The sequence below is a fragment of the Colossoma macropomum genome, unplaced genomic scaffold, assembly GCF_904425465.1.
Source record: "Colossoma macropomum unplaced genomic scaffold, Colossoma_macropomum, whole genome shotgun sequence".
In the NCBI taxonomy this organism is placed as follows: Eukaryota; Metazoa; Chordata; class Actinopteri; order Characiformes; family Serrasalmidae; genus Colossoma; species Colossoma macropomum.
This window is the reverse complement of record NW_023494807.1, coordinates 3611681-3630958: the sequence shown is the minus strand read 5'-3', so window position 1 is coordinate 3630958 and position 19278 is coordinate 3611681. Positions and strand designations below refer to the sequence as shown.

Below are 19278 nucleotides of genomic sequence, written 5' to 3'. Positions count from 1 at the left end.
ATAATAATATATTCTGGGGCACAATGGTCAGAGCCTTGTCCTCCATTTGATTGAAATTATGAGATTTGATTACTCATTTTTTTGATGACATTACATTACATTTAGGCAGGGATCTAACTGGACTTGAGTATACTGATGGCAAAATGGTGACAAGGGTAGTTTTTACGAACTTCAGAGTACAAATTACAAAAAATAAATGTTACCATCTGCATAATTGCATTTGTTATTACTGCTGACCATTTAGGCATTTGTACAGAAAAGCAAAGAGCTACTGAATAGAGCATAATTATCTCAATGATTGCATTTCCAAGGTCAGAGAGGACCAAGAAAAACAGGACTGAACTACAGATTAGGGGCTGCTTTGTATATATATATATATATATATATATATATATATATATATATATATATTAGTTATTTCTCCAGCAAACAATGATTTTCCTGGATTAACGTGTACATCATGACTAGTTGGAGCGAAAGGCTTGAAGTAAACTCCCAGAGGCTCAGTTCGTGGAAAAGCTCTAGCCAAGGCGATCTAACTGCATTGCTCTCAATGGCAGGTGGCAATAATGTGACCATGAAGTTGCTAAGCAACTGGACATAACATAACTTGCTTTACAAGGCTGCAAGCATGGCCTTGGTTGGGTGTCATCAACTCATACTGGACTGAACCACAGACTGAGTTTATTCATCCCAGCATGATTAGACTGAAAGCAAGTGTCAAACCCGGAGCCCCACTTTCTTCCCTCGACCAGAATCAATACACATACAAACTCCTCTGTAACACAAACATGCCTGTGCGGAAATGTTAAAACAATGAATTCCAATACGGTGGCAGAGATGGCAAAACACAACAAATTAGCCCCACAGATTAGATTTTTGCCATTTCAAGCACCTCATAATGCTCGCAATTAAGTCTAGTTCCAGTGTGCAAACTGAAAGTCTAGTTCTAATCTTTTTTAACAGACTGTTGGGACATGGGACAATGAGAGGCAAAGCACATACAATACAATAAACCTCAAAAGCAAAAGTGGAGGCAAGACAATTCAGGTGCTGAAGCTGTTCTTGTGTCTTATGGTGGCTTAACACCTTAGCAAGACACTTTTTGTTGGTTTTCCTTTAAATCGGCACCAGTTTCACTTAAGCAAGTCTCTCTGGAAAAGAATAAATGTCGATGCATAATCATGCTTTAATTTAGGTTGATGTGTTGTATGACTGCAAAAATTACATGAAAACTAATAATTTAATTTTATTCTACAAATTCACAGATATTTACACGAGGTATAACATTTTTCAGGCAGTATCCAGTTTCCCACACGTTTTTCCTGCATTTTTTTCCAGCAGAAGCCAAACAGATGCAAACTGTTGATGCATGAGAAATATGTGCTTCTCCATTTCCCATATTTTCAAGATAACACATTAAGCAGCCTGATATATCAAATCCAGTAGCGTAGGTCCATTTATCTAAAAAACACTCGCAACAAACACGTACACACAGTTCCCACCCCACTGCTCACTCGATTCAAAAAACAGCACTGGAGACCACTTAAGTTGAATATAAATATGCTCTCATGTTCAGGAGAGCTGTGATGTGCTTTCCTCAGGAGCTGATTCATACTCCTTATGAACGTCTAAAGAGCCAAACAGGGTTTCAAGAATGTTCAACATGTTGCTCTGAATGGAGTCCACCTGTTCAGCAGGGCAGTATTCATCCAAACTGGATCTGTGGGAGAGAAGAAAAAAAGCACAACCTATTGTAAGGCTTTGCAGCGCTAATGGTATCTAAGGTAGGGATGTGCATTCAGACTAACTGTAATACTTGAACAGCCGTAAGATTTCATGAAAGGATGTCAGCTTAACCATATGGAAGTAAAAGAAGAACAGTAAAAAAAATAATTATTACATAAACCGTCTACAAGGAAAATAATATAAAGGGTTGCTAAAATTAAATTCAATGCTTTATAATATCTTTTTTACTACCTTAACAAAACAAAAATATAATTTTACCACACAACAGCACACATAATCAAATACAGCATACCAGTTGGTGAAAAAAGCATGGAACTTTGCTTTGAGAATGCCTGATCCTAAGCACAGGCTTCATCAGTGTATTTGAGTTATCAGTTTTGCAGCCCTCCAGTTCCTCCAATCTATAATGCCAGTATTTAGTGGGATGGCAACAGTAGTGGAAGAGCAGCCTCAGTGCCACCTCAGTGTCACTGCTGGACTGAGAACTGTCCACCAACCGAAAATATCCAGCCAACAGCGTCCTGGGACAGGTGAGCTATCATCTCTGACTTTACATCTACAGGGTGGACCAACTGTGTCTAATAGAGCGGACAGTGAGTGGACGCAGTGTTTAAAAACTCCAGCAGCACTGCTGTGTCTGATCCACCCGTACCAGCACAACACACACTAACACACCACCACCACGTCAGTGTCACTGCAGTGCTGATAATGATCCACCACCCAAATAATACCTGCTCTGTGGTGGTCCTGTGGGCCATTGAAGAACAGGGTAACAAAGTATGTAGTGAAACAGATGGACTACAGTCTGTAACTGTAGAACTACAAAGTGCTCCTATGCGGTATATATAAAACAACAATTAAAAGCTATTTAGTCAAGCTTAGTACATTTTAATTTGAAATCAGATTTTACCTAAATTAAATATTTAAAAAGTAAGACTGTATGAATATCAGGACTTGTAAGTTAGTTAGGACAGATAGAGTTAATATCGGCTGGTACTTGAGGATCGGTTATTGGCATCAGCAGGAAAAAAGTGGTATCTGAACAATAAAAATGAAGCAGCACACAGATGAATACATTTGAAACTGTAGCTTATTATTTAATAGTAGCCAAGGGACAGTGGTACCTTTACAGGTTGGATGATTAATGGGAGCTGCCCCTTTTTAAATGAGCTAACCAAGCTAACCAGTGTCACTCTGGATGCTGGTGAGGACAATGAGACAACATGTTTGTTCGTCAGTGAAAAATCTTTGCACTCTTTTTGAATTTACATCAGGCACATCCTTAACGATGCATCCGTGGCAACATGCTTACCTTCAGGCATTCATATTTCAAAGTAGCAACATTTGGTCACAAATATATGCAAACGTGCCAACCTATATGCATTTTGCGCAGCAGGTACGCACTTTGACATCAAAAGCACGCTGGTACGATTTGTTACTCCAAACTACGCAAAAAGCTGGTGATGCCTGTGAGCTCAACTGTCAATGTGCAGTACTTAAGTCTGATGCTGCGTTCACATGTTCGCATTGAAAGAATTGTCATACTGCCCCTCACAGCCGTACACGGCCGACAGCAAAGGTTGCCGTGGTGACCGCGAAGCAAAAATGGCTGATTACCAGAAGAGAGCTTTAGAGGTATAGATTGTTTATTTAAGGTGGAGAAGGTCAGGAAGATGCTCCGCACTTTTATTTTTGTTATGCAACACCTGGATTTCAACAATCATAGACTTGGTGTCCAGGGTTTATTCCACTGCTGCAGTTGATGGCAAACGTTGGGAAAATTGAACTCCTGGCAGAGCGTATTGCTCACCGCTGTGGACACTGTGTCTGTGGATTGTTGATGCTTGCAGAGGCAGCCTTTCCTGTTGCGTCTCTAATAAAAACAATGGAATATCTGGTTTGTCATCATCGTCTACTGCAAACATGTGAAGGCAGCATAACAGCAAGAGGCAGCAGTGTACAGCCTTTTAGAAAAACAAAATAAGAAAAGGTCGACCAATCATAGTGCTGGGCTCATTCTCCAAATAACAAGCGGGGATGACAAATACGTAAGGTCAATCATTTTAAGAGACTGCAAATCAACAGCAACAAAAACAGTCGCTCCCCCTCCTCACTCCATCTGGCCGGATGCACAAGGGTGGACAGTGCTCGTTGACAGTGAATGTATTGTTTTCTTCATAGCTGATTTATATGTTGAACAACTAAACTTGATAATATAGCAGTGAATGGGAAAATGACTGGTTGCTAAGCGAAGTGGTGCGAAAGCATCTTAACTAAGCATTAAACTATCGTGCTACTCAAAATATCTTCCTAAGGTTGGCAGGTCTGTATAAGCTAAACTGTCACCTTGAAAGCCTGTAAATTTTTCTTGTCTTCACGTGACGAACCGCACACAATGTCCAAATAGTGATTTCAGTGTTACAATACTGGTACCTCGGATTGCTTCTTGAGTACTCGGGTACTCGTACACATCCTGTAATCTGAATCTGCCGATAAATAGGACCACCGCCCAATTTTACAGCTTCTGCTTTCAAAGCAACCCCCAGAAAAGTCTACAAACTCTACCAGAGCATGAAGAAGCACAGCAAGACACAGACATCACTAAGGCAAGCTGCTGAAATGTGATACACTAATTAAGAACTAAAAATAAACTTGTCGGCACAGGCGGCCATCCTGCTCAAAGTGTTCTTTCTGCCTGCGCAGTTTAGCTCTGAGCTTAAAAAGTATCTGATCCAGCCTCAATACCTGATCGGCCTTTAGTATTCAAGATTTTGTATCCTTTTTACATTTTTGCCCATGTTCTTTTACTAAAATATCCCGTACGCACTGTGCATAAATCAGTCAACTATTAGGAATCCCCACTAATAAAGAAAAGCAATGAATTTGATACTAATAAATACAGACATGACATTCCGCTTCCTAGCAGTAGTGTTAGCTATCTGGCTTCCTTCCACATTACTTTCTCCCAACATTAAGACACGGATCATCTGATGGGGTTGTCTTAGTCTTTAAACTGGAAGAATTTCTCACTCTTTCTTGAAGTGTAGATGCTGCTTTACCTTGATATGGTGACTATAGTGGGTTTGGGCAGAGCCTCCAGCACAAGCTGCACAGCAAGCAGGAGCTGCTGGATCTCCTCTTCACTGCTAATGTGGTGTGGAAGCTCAGAGTAATCACAGGTCAGCCCTGCCTGATGCACCTGCGGAGAAGCCCCAGCAAAGACCCTCACTCTCACTTCTAGCACCAGCAAAATGGGAATAAAAATCTTTCTAAATACAATTGTATCTATTAGTACAAAATTACTGACAGGAAAAGACAAAAATAATGACACTTAAATAAAATTCTAGGTCCCAAATCGCTTACACAACTTGCAATACCTGTTCTTACCTGATTTAAAAGTTTCTTACTCGTAGCTCAATGAAACAAGCAGAAAAATCTGTGGAAAGTGTAGATTCTGAACCTTCAATCCCTACATTTGTGCTTTTAAGTAAAGTAGGTAGTAGATGTCAGTATACTGGTTGAACCTTTTCCTCGTAAGAAGTTTTCCATTACAATAGTACCAGTACGCCAAAAACAAGTGCTGGTAACGCTATGTAGAAGCAGTGTACACCACTCTAATGTTAGCTTTAGCTGAGTAGCTGAGGGGCATTTCAGTCACGTTTCAAATGAGAATGAAAACGCAGCAGACCCCTGATCACGTCCCGCTGTCTAGTCTGTTCAGTAGCTCACTTTGTTTTTCAGGCTAGCAGACATAAAGGAATGACCAGTCTTTTTGGGTTAGCCTAAGCCCAAATGGGTCATCAGACATGGTCAGCTGGGCGCAACAAGCTGTGACCCAGCTAGTACTGACATTGCACGCGACACGAGGCAATAGATGCTTCTTATCCAAAATTTCAGTTCAGCCCTAAATGGTGCAGCATCTACATTCAGCTGCCTATACTGGGGCCAGATTGTAACTGTTACTCCATTTAAAGAGGAACAAAAAGTCAAAAAAATAGCTGCAGAGTAAGAAACCAGCTTCAGCCTTGTAGAAATTAAGAAATGAAATAAGAACACCACTTTTGCTGGGCCCAGGGGGGCTAAACTTACAAAGAAATACTAACACAGATTTATCTATTCATTGTTCATTATTTCCTTTCACAATTTTACCCAAAAAAATTAAATACATTAAAATAAATCCACTTTGGTTGGTGAAAATGCTTACTGAAACATGCAGGAACATCATTAACTTACAAAAATAGGTTTACTTACAAATCTATGTTTGATTATAACTTATTATGAATGTTATCACTGTCTTGTTTTGCAAAGAAAAAACATCCTTTTTCATTATACGGTTGCCATGATTTTGTATTGTGACATCGAAACAAAAGAAACCAGTACGATTAGTACAGATTAAAACCTGTCAACATGGAATGTAGAGTCAAATGTAACAGTAATTATAATGTAATTATGTAATTCATTATGTAACTCTGTAACTATGTAATTCATTATGTAATTCATTATGTAATTATATATAAACAATTACACAACGTGAAGCAAATGTGTTGCAAAATGACATAAGTGTAGATTTTTAAGGATTATAGAAAAAAGGTTTAGCTACCATTTCATAGTCTGGTGATTTGTTTCGGTTCTTCAGGCTAGACACGAGTTTGGCCAGAGATCCCATCCTGCAGAAGCAAATGGCACGCCAACATTACTGCCAACCCTTTTCCAAACCGTCTGTGTGTGAAGAAGACTGTGTTCAAACATTTCTGCTAGATAGCAGCGTGCAATCACAAAGCACACAGGGTGTGTGTACCCAGGGTTTGCAGCCCAGCGGTCTATGGTGTTCTGGCTGTCGTCCTCTAGCAGGTCAGCAAAGGCAGCTTCCAGATCCTCCAACTGCCGAGTGCGTCTCTCCACGCAGTCAAGCAGCTCCTCCTTACAATGAGAGAGGAAAACCACAAACATAGTTATTCACAGAGGTGGCGAGAACAACAAGCTTGCGATGCACAAGCACAAAAAAAATGCACCACTTATTTATCTGCTCTGTAGACTTAGAAACAAACATAGCCAAAATTAGAGACGCGTGACACGCAAATTATCACTGACATACTACTGACTTTTCAATAATCATATGACATTTTTGAATATTTCATACTGTCAACAGTTCTACTGCAGCGTCATTAGTAACTGTTATGACAAAAGACTCTTTTATATTCTCAGATATTTTTAGCATTTGAGAGTCGGCCTTAAATGTATTTGCTATTTTATTTTATAGGCAACAGTTCTCACAAGTTTGTCATCACACTGTTTACTGTGTCTGATGTCACGTTTTTCTTTCTCATTTTACTCTTATGACATACTAAACACTTTGAGCAGGTGCTAGAAAAGTTACGTGTTGCAGCACAAATTAAAATATTGCAGAACTAAGGTATAAAACTATGCCATAACAATTCTACAAAGTATTAATCGCAAATTGTGGAACAATCTGTTATTGTAACAGCAAAAAAAAACCAGAAGCAGCATGTAAAAGCTTTGAATTCACTTCCCACATAGCAAATATTACTTAGACAAACTCTACGCATTTAGACATTTGAAAAATTTTAAGCCTGTTAAAGACATTCAAATGGCATATTCAACACAGTGAATTCTTCAGTAAAGCCTAACTGAATATTATTGGAGGAGCCTGTTAGCCTGCTCGCTGTCTGCCGAGCTGGTTCAGCCTAGACGTCGTTTACCAAAGCGCTTTACTTCACATACACTTTTTCTTCATTTACACATAATTTGTAATAGCAAACGTTTATTTTTATGTCATATATGCACATATTTGTATCTACAAATGTGCGTATTTGTGAGATCCTGCTGGTGTGGGTTTCCTCTTTTTCAGCGATGCACATAAAAGCGAGTTATATCACCAATATATGGAGGATCTGCAACCTTCCAAACACAGTTTTATTATGAGCAGCAGATACCCTGGTCATCATTCAAATTGGAAACTAATTATTAAGCTGGTTCACAAAAAAAAACATTTTTTTTTAATCGAGTAATCGTGACAGCCCTAATTATAACTGACGATGATTATGACCTATATGAATGACACAAACATGTTTACATTTATGTTATTTCCTTCTTGCTTTTTATTTCTTTTCGCAATTATTTCTATCATGGTAGTTTGTTAAATTATTGATCACAATATTTTTTTTACTCTTTACAGAGCTTTATAAATGTTGACAAAAAACAGCCCTCATTGAAAAGAACATTACGCCAGCCTTGGCTTAGGACCTGCTCTCAAAGGCCACGCATTTATGATCACTCACTGGTCCTAAGTGTTCATTTGATTAAAAGCCTCCATTACCTCGTCTGCATGCTCTTTGGGCCTCTTGAAACTGTACAATTCCTGCAGGACGGAGTACTCTTCCTGTAGAGAGGAACACAATAATAATGCATTCAGAAATTCTGTTAATCATTACATAGAGCACATTAATACAAATAAAAAGCTGAAATATTGGCCCTGTTCATGCTTGCAGGAAATAAACAGACATTTGCACTAGTAATATCATGTTAATGAAGGGAAAGTAATTTAATTTCCATTAAAGAGTTGCCTATTAAATACCTGCGTGTAAATATCCTTGAATGGATTCTTACAGGAGAAAAAATCCAGGTCAATGTCAAGGATGTAAGCATCATTTTGCTCCATGAAACTAAGCAGGCTGCTTACAAAAGATGCAGCTGAGCCTTTCTGGGCATTTGCACTGTTTCCTGATGTACTGCTGCCATCTGGTGGCTGAAACGAGCATGTGAAAGACTCATTTGTTTTGGGTTGATGATCCTGCTCTTTGTCTACCTCCCCATTAGAATCGGTTTTAGGTTTCTTAGCAGAGATGGGGTCGTTCTGACCCTGGCTACTGTGAGACATGTCCACTGGATCCACCTGGATGACTCTTAAGTGCAAGGACTTGGAGTCCTCAAGCTGGTCTGCGGGAACGTAGAGGGCGTCACTCAGAAAGTAATCATCAGTGCTCGTGACCCTGAAAGAGAGAAGGCAGAAGAAATCATTAGAGTTAACCATCACCCTTAGAAGCCTAAAGCTATTACAGTGCATTTGCTGTTATTTCTTAATTATTTACACATTATTTACATTGGCAAGACATTTCATAATTGATTACTTAATTAGTTACACAATGAATTACATTTACATTCTGTATTGACAGGTTTGAGCCTGCTCCTTTGATTTTTTTTGATGGTATGACAAAAACATTATTTTATAAATTATAAAGGAGGGTTTGAAAGAGAGTTCATTATTGGGGCAAGGATGGCAAGAACTCCAGTCACCGCTCAACTGGCTCAAACGTGAAAACTTCTCACTAAGCAGTGAGAAAGGTGACAAGTTCAGAAACCAATCTCCAGTAGCAGAGTCTGATGGCATCATTACTAGAAGAAATTGTTAGTGATTTTAATATTCTGGTGCACTCTGCTGCAGATGTCCAAGTTCTTAGTACTTGGAAACAACTAAACATACCAAACATACCATTCCAAGGTAATAAAGAGAATGTGCACAAAATTTAGTCATCTTCTTTTGAGACTCCACATGTATTAGAAATCAAGGTCATTCTAAACCCTCTGCCCATCATTTGTGTTTTACTGGCTCCATAATGGCGCGGGGTGCTTGGACCCCTGAAGATTGCCACTTGCAATGTAATTTGTAGACGCTTGTTTAGCTCTCATAGCGGTAACGGTTCACAGAAATCAACGTGTTCCACTTCGATTTCCGATGCAAACTAAATGGAAGCTATCTTGGTCAATTTACATATTAACCAATTTTCACCCAACATACCAAGACTGCTAAAAAAATTCCAAATATGTGAAAATGAACTCCAACTCTACCACATACAAAATGTAGATTTCTTTTCACATTTCGGTGATATTATCTTGGTTTGGAATGGCCTATAAAAATGAAATAATATATCGGTGGGTTGGCCAAATAATGCAGGATGTGGTCAGTTTGTGTAAGCAAGAACCGTCTCTCCACAACTACACAGAGAGGATTAAAATAGGGTTGCAGGGCATAAAACCCTTCATTACAAAAGACGAATGCACATTTTGTCTACAGAGATGTGGAGAAATTGATATGGTCAGACGAGTCATCCTTCACTAAATTCTTCACCATATTCTCCAGTATGCTCAGAGAACAATATAGGCCTGAATGCTTTACCCCTACTGTGAGTGGTTTCAGTGGCTCTGTTATGCTGTAGGGGAGCAGCTTACTGGCATGGTTTGGTTCCACTTGTCCTCGTAGACGGAAGAGACACTGCAAATTCGTACAAAGTTTTTTTTTTGCTTTAATTTGTTTTGTCTCTGTGTTTTTCTATAAAGAAACGTGAATGTATGGAGTGAAACATTAGAATCCACACTTACAACGAGACGCAAGAAGAGCAAGAAGATGAGTTTCAAGGCGTATGCACCAATAGGGGACCTAGGAGACTGCATTTGTGTGTGCATGTAAATATATATTTAATATTAGATGTTGCATTGAGTTAGAGGTCTGCACAGGATTGATTTTTCAGTCCCAGTCCCACAAGATTTCATCCCGCTCCTGCAAAAAAAACTGCACTGTTTGTACCAGTCTTGCCAACAACCTATACTGTTTGCCCCACTCCTGCCCACAGACCTGTATAACTGGTTTTCATCCGCCTTATTTACAAATGGAAATGACTGCTGTTGTTCAGACTTTTATTTGGCTTTATTGTCATGCATTCATCTTTCCTAGGAGCACTTTCCACAGCTAGAACTAGTTCAGAACTTCTATTTAGAATGAGTTTATTGCAAGATTCCTCTATACATATGTGTTGTCCCAGCCCCGCCTACATTGGGCTGGTTAATCGCTCACTCCAGTGCGTGACACTGAAGGTTAGACCCGTGCAGTAAGACACTGACATCTACATTGAGTGAACACAGTAACTGAACGGAAACAATTTATAGCCTTTTTTACACAATTGTATGAACCCAGAAGAAGAGACAAAGACCATTTAAGAGAGACTGTTTCATAATACAATGATGTGCTGCCTCTCACCTGATGGTGGTTGTTGACTTATCTCTGCCAACACAAATATTATGCTCCCCCTCCTTGATCTGCTGAGCCCAGTATGGATGCAGCCAGGCAATGTGGGACACGTGTCCAGCGAAGACCATGGGCATGATCCAGTTCTCAATGCTCAGCTCACTGGAGAAAAAAAAAAAAAAGCCTTTCAGCCTAGGATGGATGTCAAGTGAGTCAACAGTGGTCAGTTGACTGAAGTATCATTCCACTTCACATGTCACACATACTGACTGAAATAAGTGCGTAGGAGTAAGTGTTGCAAGATAGGTACAAAATGCCATTTTGTGATTATGCTGCGATTATACTGCAGCTGAAATAAAACACAACAGTGAGCCTTCGATTTTACAGGGTTAAACACTGCACTGTGTTTTTTTGGGGCATATTTTTACACATTTTTTCCCCCAGTTTCTTTTAACTACCTAGATCGCCCATTCTGACATGATGCCACCAAGCTGGGAGGGTGGAAACTAGCGTTTGTTCCCTTCGAGACATGAGAAGCGCTACTACATCTTTTCAAACTGCCACCAATGCTACTTCATTGGACAGATGAACACGCTTGGAGGAGAATGCTAACTGCTAAATCTGTTACATTAGCTAATAGATGACACTCTCTGGCACTGCACTGAGTGATGGGGAAGAGGGAGGATCATCCTAAACATCCAGATACAGCAAGCACAGTTCTGCTTTCTTGGCATCAGACAGAAAGAGAACTGTCAGCTGCTTCAGCAGGTGATGTGCTGTAAGCTGCTAGTGCTTCCCTCACCTGAACAACGCCTCTTTGTCAAACACTGTGCTGGCTGGCATGTTAACTGGGATCAGCAGGTCAGGGTGGGAGTCCAGATGAACCATTTTAATCCCGCTCAGTGGAATATGGCGAGAGGCGATGGCCCGATAGATGTAGGGCACAACCTGCAGAGGAGTTTAGATATTAGAATAGGCATAATCTGAGAATGATAGTAATATATATTATCATTGTTTTTGTGTGTCTTAAAGTTACACACTTGCAATGGACACATTTTATGTGTATTTTGATCAATTATACTGAATAATAATTTAATATTGTTAAATCCTGTACATTTTTTTTCTTTACTATTTTATTCCAAACCTACATCATTAGCTATTCAAACACTATTAAGATTTTATTTCAAATAATTATAAAAGGAATAATCTTTTTTTTTTTTTTAAATCAGACGTAACCAAGGCTTTAAGGTTTATTGCTAATTTTTTTATTAAACATCTGATTTTTATGTATTTATAGAATTTTACAGAAATAAACAGGGAATAAAAATTTAAGAAGAAAATATATATATTTTTTTTAATGGAAACACACCAGGATGAATTTACTGGAGACCAATTTTCAACCCAGTTTAAATTTTAATCACCAGAAATGAGGTGTTTTTTCTTTTATGGTAAGTTTGGTAAGTATTACTGTTAATATATATTATTTACTATTTACTATCCACACTATTAATATACGTTTCAGTATTGAAGACTGTACTAAGCAGTTTCTATTGGCAACGTGAATTAAAAGCAGTTTATTTTAGCAAAAGACCATTTAAAAGAACGAGACTGAAGCTAAAGCTAGCTTTTTATTCCCCAGCTTTTTCTTACAATTTTTCGTTCCACCTTAAATGGCAGCAGTTCCATTCTGTCACACTGCATTCTAGAGCGACTGCCCTCGCCATTTAAGGTGGAACGGAAAATTGAAATACGAACTCAACTTCAGTCTCGGGCTAAAAAAGGACTCACATCGTGATGGTCTTCCACAATCCACACAGGCAGTTTAGAGTAAGTCCGTTTCACTGGCGCTGCCTTCATTTCGACAGATATCTGAGTGCTGATTTATTTAAATATGAATTTTCACAAAAACATTGTTATGGTGTGCTAGCTAGCTGCTAACAAGCACAGGGACCGAAATCACTGAAACACGGTGTAGCCCTGTTTCAGCACCGGGCGACAACATCGTATTTGAATGGTCAGAGTTTGGCTCCCGAGCAGAACAGAGATAAAAATAAAAGCAGACTGGAATAAAATGACTTATTTTAATATTATGGTAATAAAATATAGACAGGGAATAAGTAAAAGCAATTACCAAAACCAAATAGAGTACAATAAATAGCAGGCCTAACATTTCACTGGGAAACTGCGGTGTAACTGTTTAGTACAACCACCATCTCTCAGCGTAAGAGCTTAAAGGGGAATTCCACCAACTGTTCAAAATTTCTGCACAATTAAATTGCTCAGATTACAAAGTCATTCAGAGTGGGTTGATATGAAACGGTTCACTGTAAAGAAACCTACCAACTGAGTTATATTTCATGTAATAACTTCATGTGAGGTAGCTTTTTTATCTAAAATATCTGCTTACAAATAAAAATGTTTACTTGCTGAATGCAAAAAGCCCACGGAAACTAAACAAAAACATATACACTGATTAGCCATAATATTAAAACCACTTCCTTGCTTCTGCTATCAATTTTATCAGCTCCACTTACTATATAGGTGCACTTTGTAGTTCTACAGTTACAGACTGTAGTCCATCTGTTTCTCTGCATACTTTGTTAGCCCCCTTTTACCCTGTTCTTCAGTGGTCAGGACCCTCATGGACCCTCACAGAGCAGGTACTATTTGCGTGGTGGATCATTCTCAGCACTGCAGTAACACTGACGTGGTGGTGGTGTGTTAGTGTTTGTTGTGCTGGTCTGAGTGGATCAGACACAGCAGTGCTACTGGAGTTTTTAAACACTGTGTCCACTCACTGTCCACTCTATTAGACACTCCTACCTTGTCAGTCCACCTTGTAGATGTAAAGTCAGAGACGATAGCTCATCTGCTGCTGCACAGTTTGTGTTGGTCATCCTCTAGTCCTTCATCAGTGGTCCCAGGACACTGCCCACAGGACGCTGTTGGCTGGATATTTTTTGACTACTATGTCAGTGTTACTGCAGTGCTGAAAATGATCCACCACCCAAATAATACCTGCTCTGTAGGCGTCCTGACCATTAAAGAACAAGAAAAAAAGGGAGCTAACAAATTATGAAACAGATGGACTGGAAACAAAGGAGGTGGTTTTAATGTTATGGCTGACTGATTCAAAAGTGTGTATACAAAAGTGATACAGTGTGATCTGAAATGTAACTCAGGTGCTTTAATGTGAAAGAAGAAACCTCAACTGGACATTTGACATTAATTTATACATTCTGACACAAAGTCTTATGACAGGCTGTGACAGCTTCCTCCCTTTGGGAGATGTGGCATGGAGTGTTCGGAAAAGAAAAGTTCCCATTGCCTTGTCTCACACACACACACACACACACACACACACACACACATAAAGAGGAAGAGAGCGAGAGAAACAAAGAGCGAAAGACATAAGAGGCAGTAAAAGACAGTCATGCGCAAAAAGTTTTGGCACCCTCGGTCAAATGACATTGTGTCGATTTTCTAAGTGAAAAAAAAATTATAATATCCTCTACAGAGAACAAATTTCTGTACATTTTAATGTACAATTACTGCTTATTTGATAAATTTAACCTGTTGGGGGGAGTGGTGGGGGCATAAAATTATGGCACATTTTATCTCCTTTTGTTAAATTCAGCAAATAAATAGAAATTGTGTGTCAAAATATGCAGAAAAATGTCCTATTTAAGTTCCCTTTAGAGACTGTGTTAATTTCCACTATGTTAACATACGACTATTACAATAAGTGGTGCTGTAATCTGTTAATGCCTCTCAAAAAAGTCTCAAAACTACCATAAAACAATATCGGAGGCATCAGGCAGCACATCATGAACATGTTGTGTAATAACTTTCTGTGAGGGAGCTTTTAGAGGCTTCAGACATCTGGTTCCTATCAGCACCACTGTGAGCAACTGACTCAGTTAGTTTCACTAGAACAGAGCATTTCACATCAAACCACTCTGGATGACTCTCTCTGTGGCAGAAAAGGAAAGGAGAGGAAAGTAAGGGGCAAATTATTCAAATGGAACATGCTTGGCCAGGTTAGCGCCCAGCAAATTGAATATTACAGTTATGAAATGTCAAGCATTTTAAGGTAGCTTACTGCTTTGGCTTATGAACAGTTATTTTCAGGTATATTCAAGGGAAATGTGTCAGGTAGCATTGGTTTCTTGGCCTTGCTGTCAATTACTTTCAAAGGAAAGTAGCTAAAGCCTGCTGGAAAAGTCATTAAATGTCGTTAGATGGCGTCATGCATTAATTAGCATTTTTTTGACGTCATCTTATCGTATTTGCATTCTGCCTAGTGTTAGACGGTGTCAGGCCTTTGCATCTGGTGGCTTCTTTCCTACTCTATACTGTATTTTAATACAGCTGAATTCATACAGTACATATAATATATTTCTGTTTATGTTGTCAGACAGAGGGACTAGTATGAAATAGTGACTGAAACGCGGCCCATTAAGACTACATGCTAATCAGCAGCCTCTTCCAAGCCATTCCTATGCTGTTGCGCTGCACTGTGACAATTATAATTTTATAACCTTGACGTCATCTGACCAATTCACCATACACATAGTTTAAAGAAAACAGCTGTGCTGTGATTTTAACTTTATTTAAATAAAATGATCACTCAGACAGAAAGTTAGAAGACAGAATATCTTTCTTATATTTTTTCCCACACAGCACACAGCCCACGTCTGGGTAACAAACCACAAGAATGACGTTCCGTTTTCAGTAGCGATGATTAGACCTAACCTGCTCCCTAGTGGACTGAATGCAGACTGAATGTGCTGCTGCGCCTCTCTGCTATTCAGTGAACAGAGTAGATACAGATAGAAGTGTGACTCTGCCTTGCGGCGCAGTATTGGCCACTGTCTTGTCCAACAACTTGCTGAATTTGTTTCTAGGTGCTTTTTGGAAAAAAGTTGCTAAAGGGGCCTGAAAAGTCTTCGCTAAGCTGCAACATTGTTCCTTAGCAAGTTGTCGACACAATTGTCTTCCCTCACTCTCACCCCTCTGAGGGCTCATCTAACAAACTTCATTTGAGCTAATACAGTAATGGAACACCCCTTAAGATGGCGTTAGGGATTCCCCTAAGGTGAGATGGTGATATAGAGTGGCAGGTCCAGTTACCGTATAGGCTCACTTTATAGTTCTACAATAACATATTGTATTTAGTCTGTTTCTCTTGTCAGCCCCCATTTTCCCCACAGGACCACTGCTGAATATGCCACAACCATGTCACTGTAGTGCTGACAATGATCCACCACCAAAAAAATACCTGCTCAGTGGTGGTCCTGTGGGGCTCCTGACCATTGCTGAATAAATCAAAGGGGAAGAGAGGGGTCACAATTAAGCAGAGAAAAAGACCCTTCATTAATTTAATTTCCAGTAATTTCTAGTCAAAATGGCCATTACGTACAAATTATTTATTTTTTTGGCTTTAGGGAGGAAACATTTCAAAAAGAATTACACAGAAGCCTCAGCGACTAAATGTAATCCCTGCTGAAAAAGGATCATTAGAAACCATTAGGATTAAAACCTAGTGGTTTCCTTTTCTAACAGGAATTGGCTTAATAGTTTTCAATAGAGACCACTAGTTTCCTGTAGAACACCTTTAGATCCCATTGGAAAACCATCAAATGCATTTAGAATTGGCCATTGGTTACCTGTTAAACCATTAGGGTCCTTTACAGCTTATTACAGCTTATTTTCAGAATGACACTTGCCTTTAGTTTTTCAAAGAAATCTGCAGGGACATTTTTCTACAGCTTCAAAGTTCAGTCTTAGAAGCTGGTTGCACGTTTTGCCAAACACATTCAGTGATGTTGACGTCTGGGCTCTGAGCAGGCCAAAACAACTTGTGCTTAATGGCTGTTTTGACTGGAAATGAAATAAATGAAGGCTGGTTTCTGACATTTGCACAAAACCTAATGAAAGATAAAGCCACAGTGGCTGCATGTGAGTGAAAATATGCCAGGTGTTCTTTTGAGCACTCCATGTCAGAAGAGTTGGGAGAACTGGGGCATTAAAGATGCATTCGTTCTATCATGTTTTATTCAGAAAGAGTTCTACTGTCTACTGTGTAGGTCTATCACTCCCAGCATGTTGCAAAGACAAGTCAATTGTGCTTAAACATGAGGTTTCACGGCCTTTCATGCCCTATTCCCAAAATAGAGTAATAGTCATTTTCTGTGGCTTACTGTGTTAAGGCTCGCCTTTGTTTCAAGTGTAGTCTGGCTGTCTTAGGAATTGAGGTTGGCTACCTAGTAGCGCCACTATGCAAATATCATTGCAAGACGCTGAAGCAAGCATCATTTTGAACGCTCTCTAATAGATATGATAACTGTATCATCTCTTTGCTTTTTATAAACTGGGTCCTGTTTAACTACATTATCTATAGACAGTGCAGATCAGCCTAAAAGGTGACATTTAAAGGGATAGCGTGGCAAAAGATCAAACTTATACAATTTGCTGCTTACCCCAAAATGTAGTTGATCAGCCAAGACATGTTTAGTGTCTAAAGTGTGCTTACTTAGTTTTGCGCTGGAGCTACGAGGCTAAGGTAGCTAGTAAGTAGTGGAAACTTACATACACCGGTTAACATTGTGCAAATGGGTGGTCATGATCCAGTTTTGTGCCACCTGACCTCATCTTAGTACTTTTTAGAGTTGAATATCAACCAGCAATGATCTTAACCATGTGTTTTCATTGGTAATACAGCCACATACTTTAAGATATGCTAGGTTGCATTATTATTATTATTTCATTGTACTATTTGCATGATTTGACAATCTTGGCTGAAATGTTTTGTTTTGTGTCAGATTTTTTAATCACCATTTGATTAATTAGCACTTAATACAGTGCAAAGAAAAAGTATTTGCCTCCTTCTGTTTTCTTTTATTTTTGCATATCTGTCACACTTTAATACAAACTTTCATACAAGATGAGGACCAACTGAGTAAAGACAAAATCAAGTTATTATTATTATTATTTTTTAATGATCATTTACTGAAGGGAAGAAGTTATCCAACACCAACTGGCCCTGTGTGAAAAATAACTGCACCATCAATCAATCAATCATTTCACCAAATTTAGTTGGTAACTGGGATCAATTGACCCAATTAATAAAATAAAATGGTCAAAGATTTATTACTCACTTCTATAACCTAAGAATAGCTCAGCCAGTTTGCATTGAAGTCCCTGTAGTTACTGAACAATAAGTCTTAGTATGTAATCGTCTGAGATTTTAAAGTTAATCTAGACACACCCAGCCCTGCCAGCCCTGCTTAATCTAAACATCACTTATATAGAACCTTTCCAGCAATGTGAAGTAGGTTAAAAGACCTCGGCAAGCAGGACACTGTGCCATGATCAAAAGAAATTGAATAAGAAAAGATGAGAGAGAAAGTTTCTGAAAGTTATTAGTCTGGAAATGGTTACAAAGTCATTTCAAAGGCTCTGGGACTCCAGCGAACCACAGTGAGAGCCATTATCTTCAAATGGAGAAAACTTGGAACAGTGGTGAATCTTCACAGAAGTAAACGGCCTACAAAAATTCTTCCAAGAGCTCAGCCAAGAATTCACGAAAGAACTTAGATGACATCCAAGAAACTACATGCCGCGCTCGCCTCAGATAAAGTCAGTGTTCATGACCTCAGCATTATAAAGTGACGGGGCTAAAATGGTATCCATGAGAGAGCTGCAAGGCAACCAGCTCTAACCAAGAGGAACATAAAGAATCTCATATTTCTAAAAAAAAATACTAGGCCAAAATTCCTCCACAGCGATGTGAAAGACTGATCTCCACTTACAGGAAGTGTTTGGTTGCAGAGGGTGTTTAGGGGCAATTCGTTTTTCACATGGGTGATAAAGTTGTTCTGTGATTCTTCATGTTCTCTTTGTCTTACATTCAGTGGTGCCCTCAGAAATTTTCCTGCCCAGATGGGGCCACTGAAAATCTTGGGGGCACACTAAAACCGAAAGCCACGCCTGAATTTCAGGAATTCTATTATGCTGTTGTAGTAAATAGACAACATGAATCAACATGAGAGTTAGGGAATTGGGTAACACTTTCTATGAATGTCACCTTTGTAAGCATCTATAAACACATTTATGACATGTTATAATGCATTCATAAGGCATTATAAACATGGCTATAGATATTTATAAAAAAGAATTACACTGAATTACACTTTATAGCCATGTTTATTATACATTACGAATTCTTAATATAATGCATTATAAATAGTGTTAATAACATGTTATAATGTCAGTGCCAAAGAAGTCAGTCCCAGCTTGGAGAGTGTAAAGTAAAAGACAAATACCAAGCTAACGGTGGTGTACATTACCTTCCCCACATTGGGTAAAACACTGATGCAGCACTAGTTTAAACTCTGACATTTGAAGCCTGTAAAGAGCTTTATTATGTATGTTTTAGTGTTTCAGTAAATCCTTCAGTAAATACTTCAACTTGAAGCCTCACTCTG

At 39.0% G+C, this 19278-nt stretch overlaps 1 protein-coding gene across 1 annotated transcript; it reads right to left on the bottom strand.

The window, feature by feature from the left end:
- Positions 1-1165: 1165 nt before the first annotated feature.
- On the bottom strand, positions 1166-12755 carry cunh5orf22 (chromosome unknown C5orf22 homolog). Its single transcript, XM_036556778.1, has 9 exons — positions 12578-12755; positions 11592-11737; positions 10802-10951; positions 8345-8759; positions 8087-8149; positions 6548-6669; positions 6350-6416; positions 4809-4948; positions 1166-1723 (listed from the first exon to the last, which is right to left on the bottom strand). Exons 1-9 carry the CDS (start codon positions 12644-12646, stop codon positions 1576-1578), a joined length of 1320 nt encoding a protein of 439 aa, XP_036412671.1. The 5' UTR covers positions 12647-12755; the 3' UTR covers positions 1166-1575.
- Between the last annotated feature and the right edge of the window lie 6523 nt (positions 12756-19278).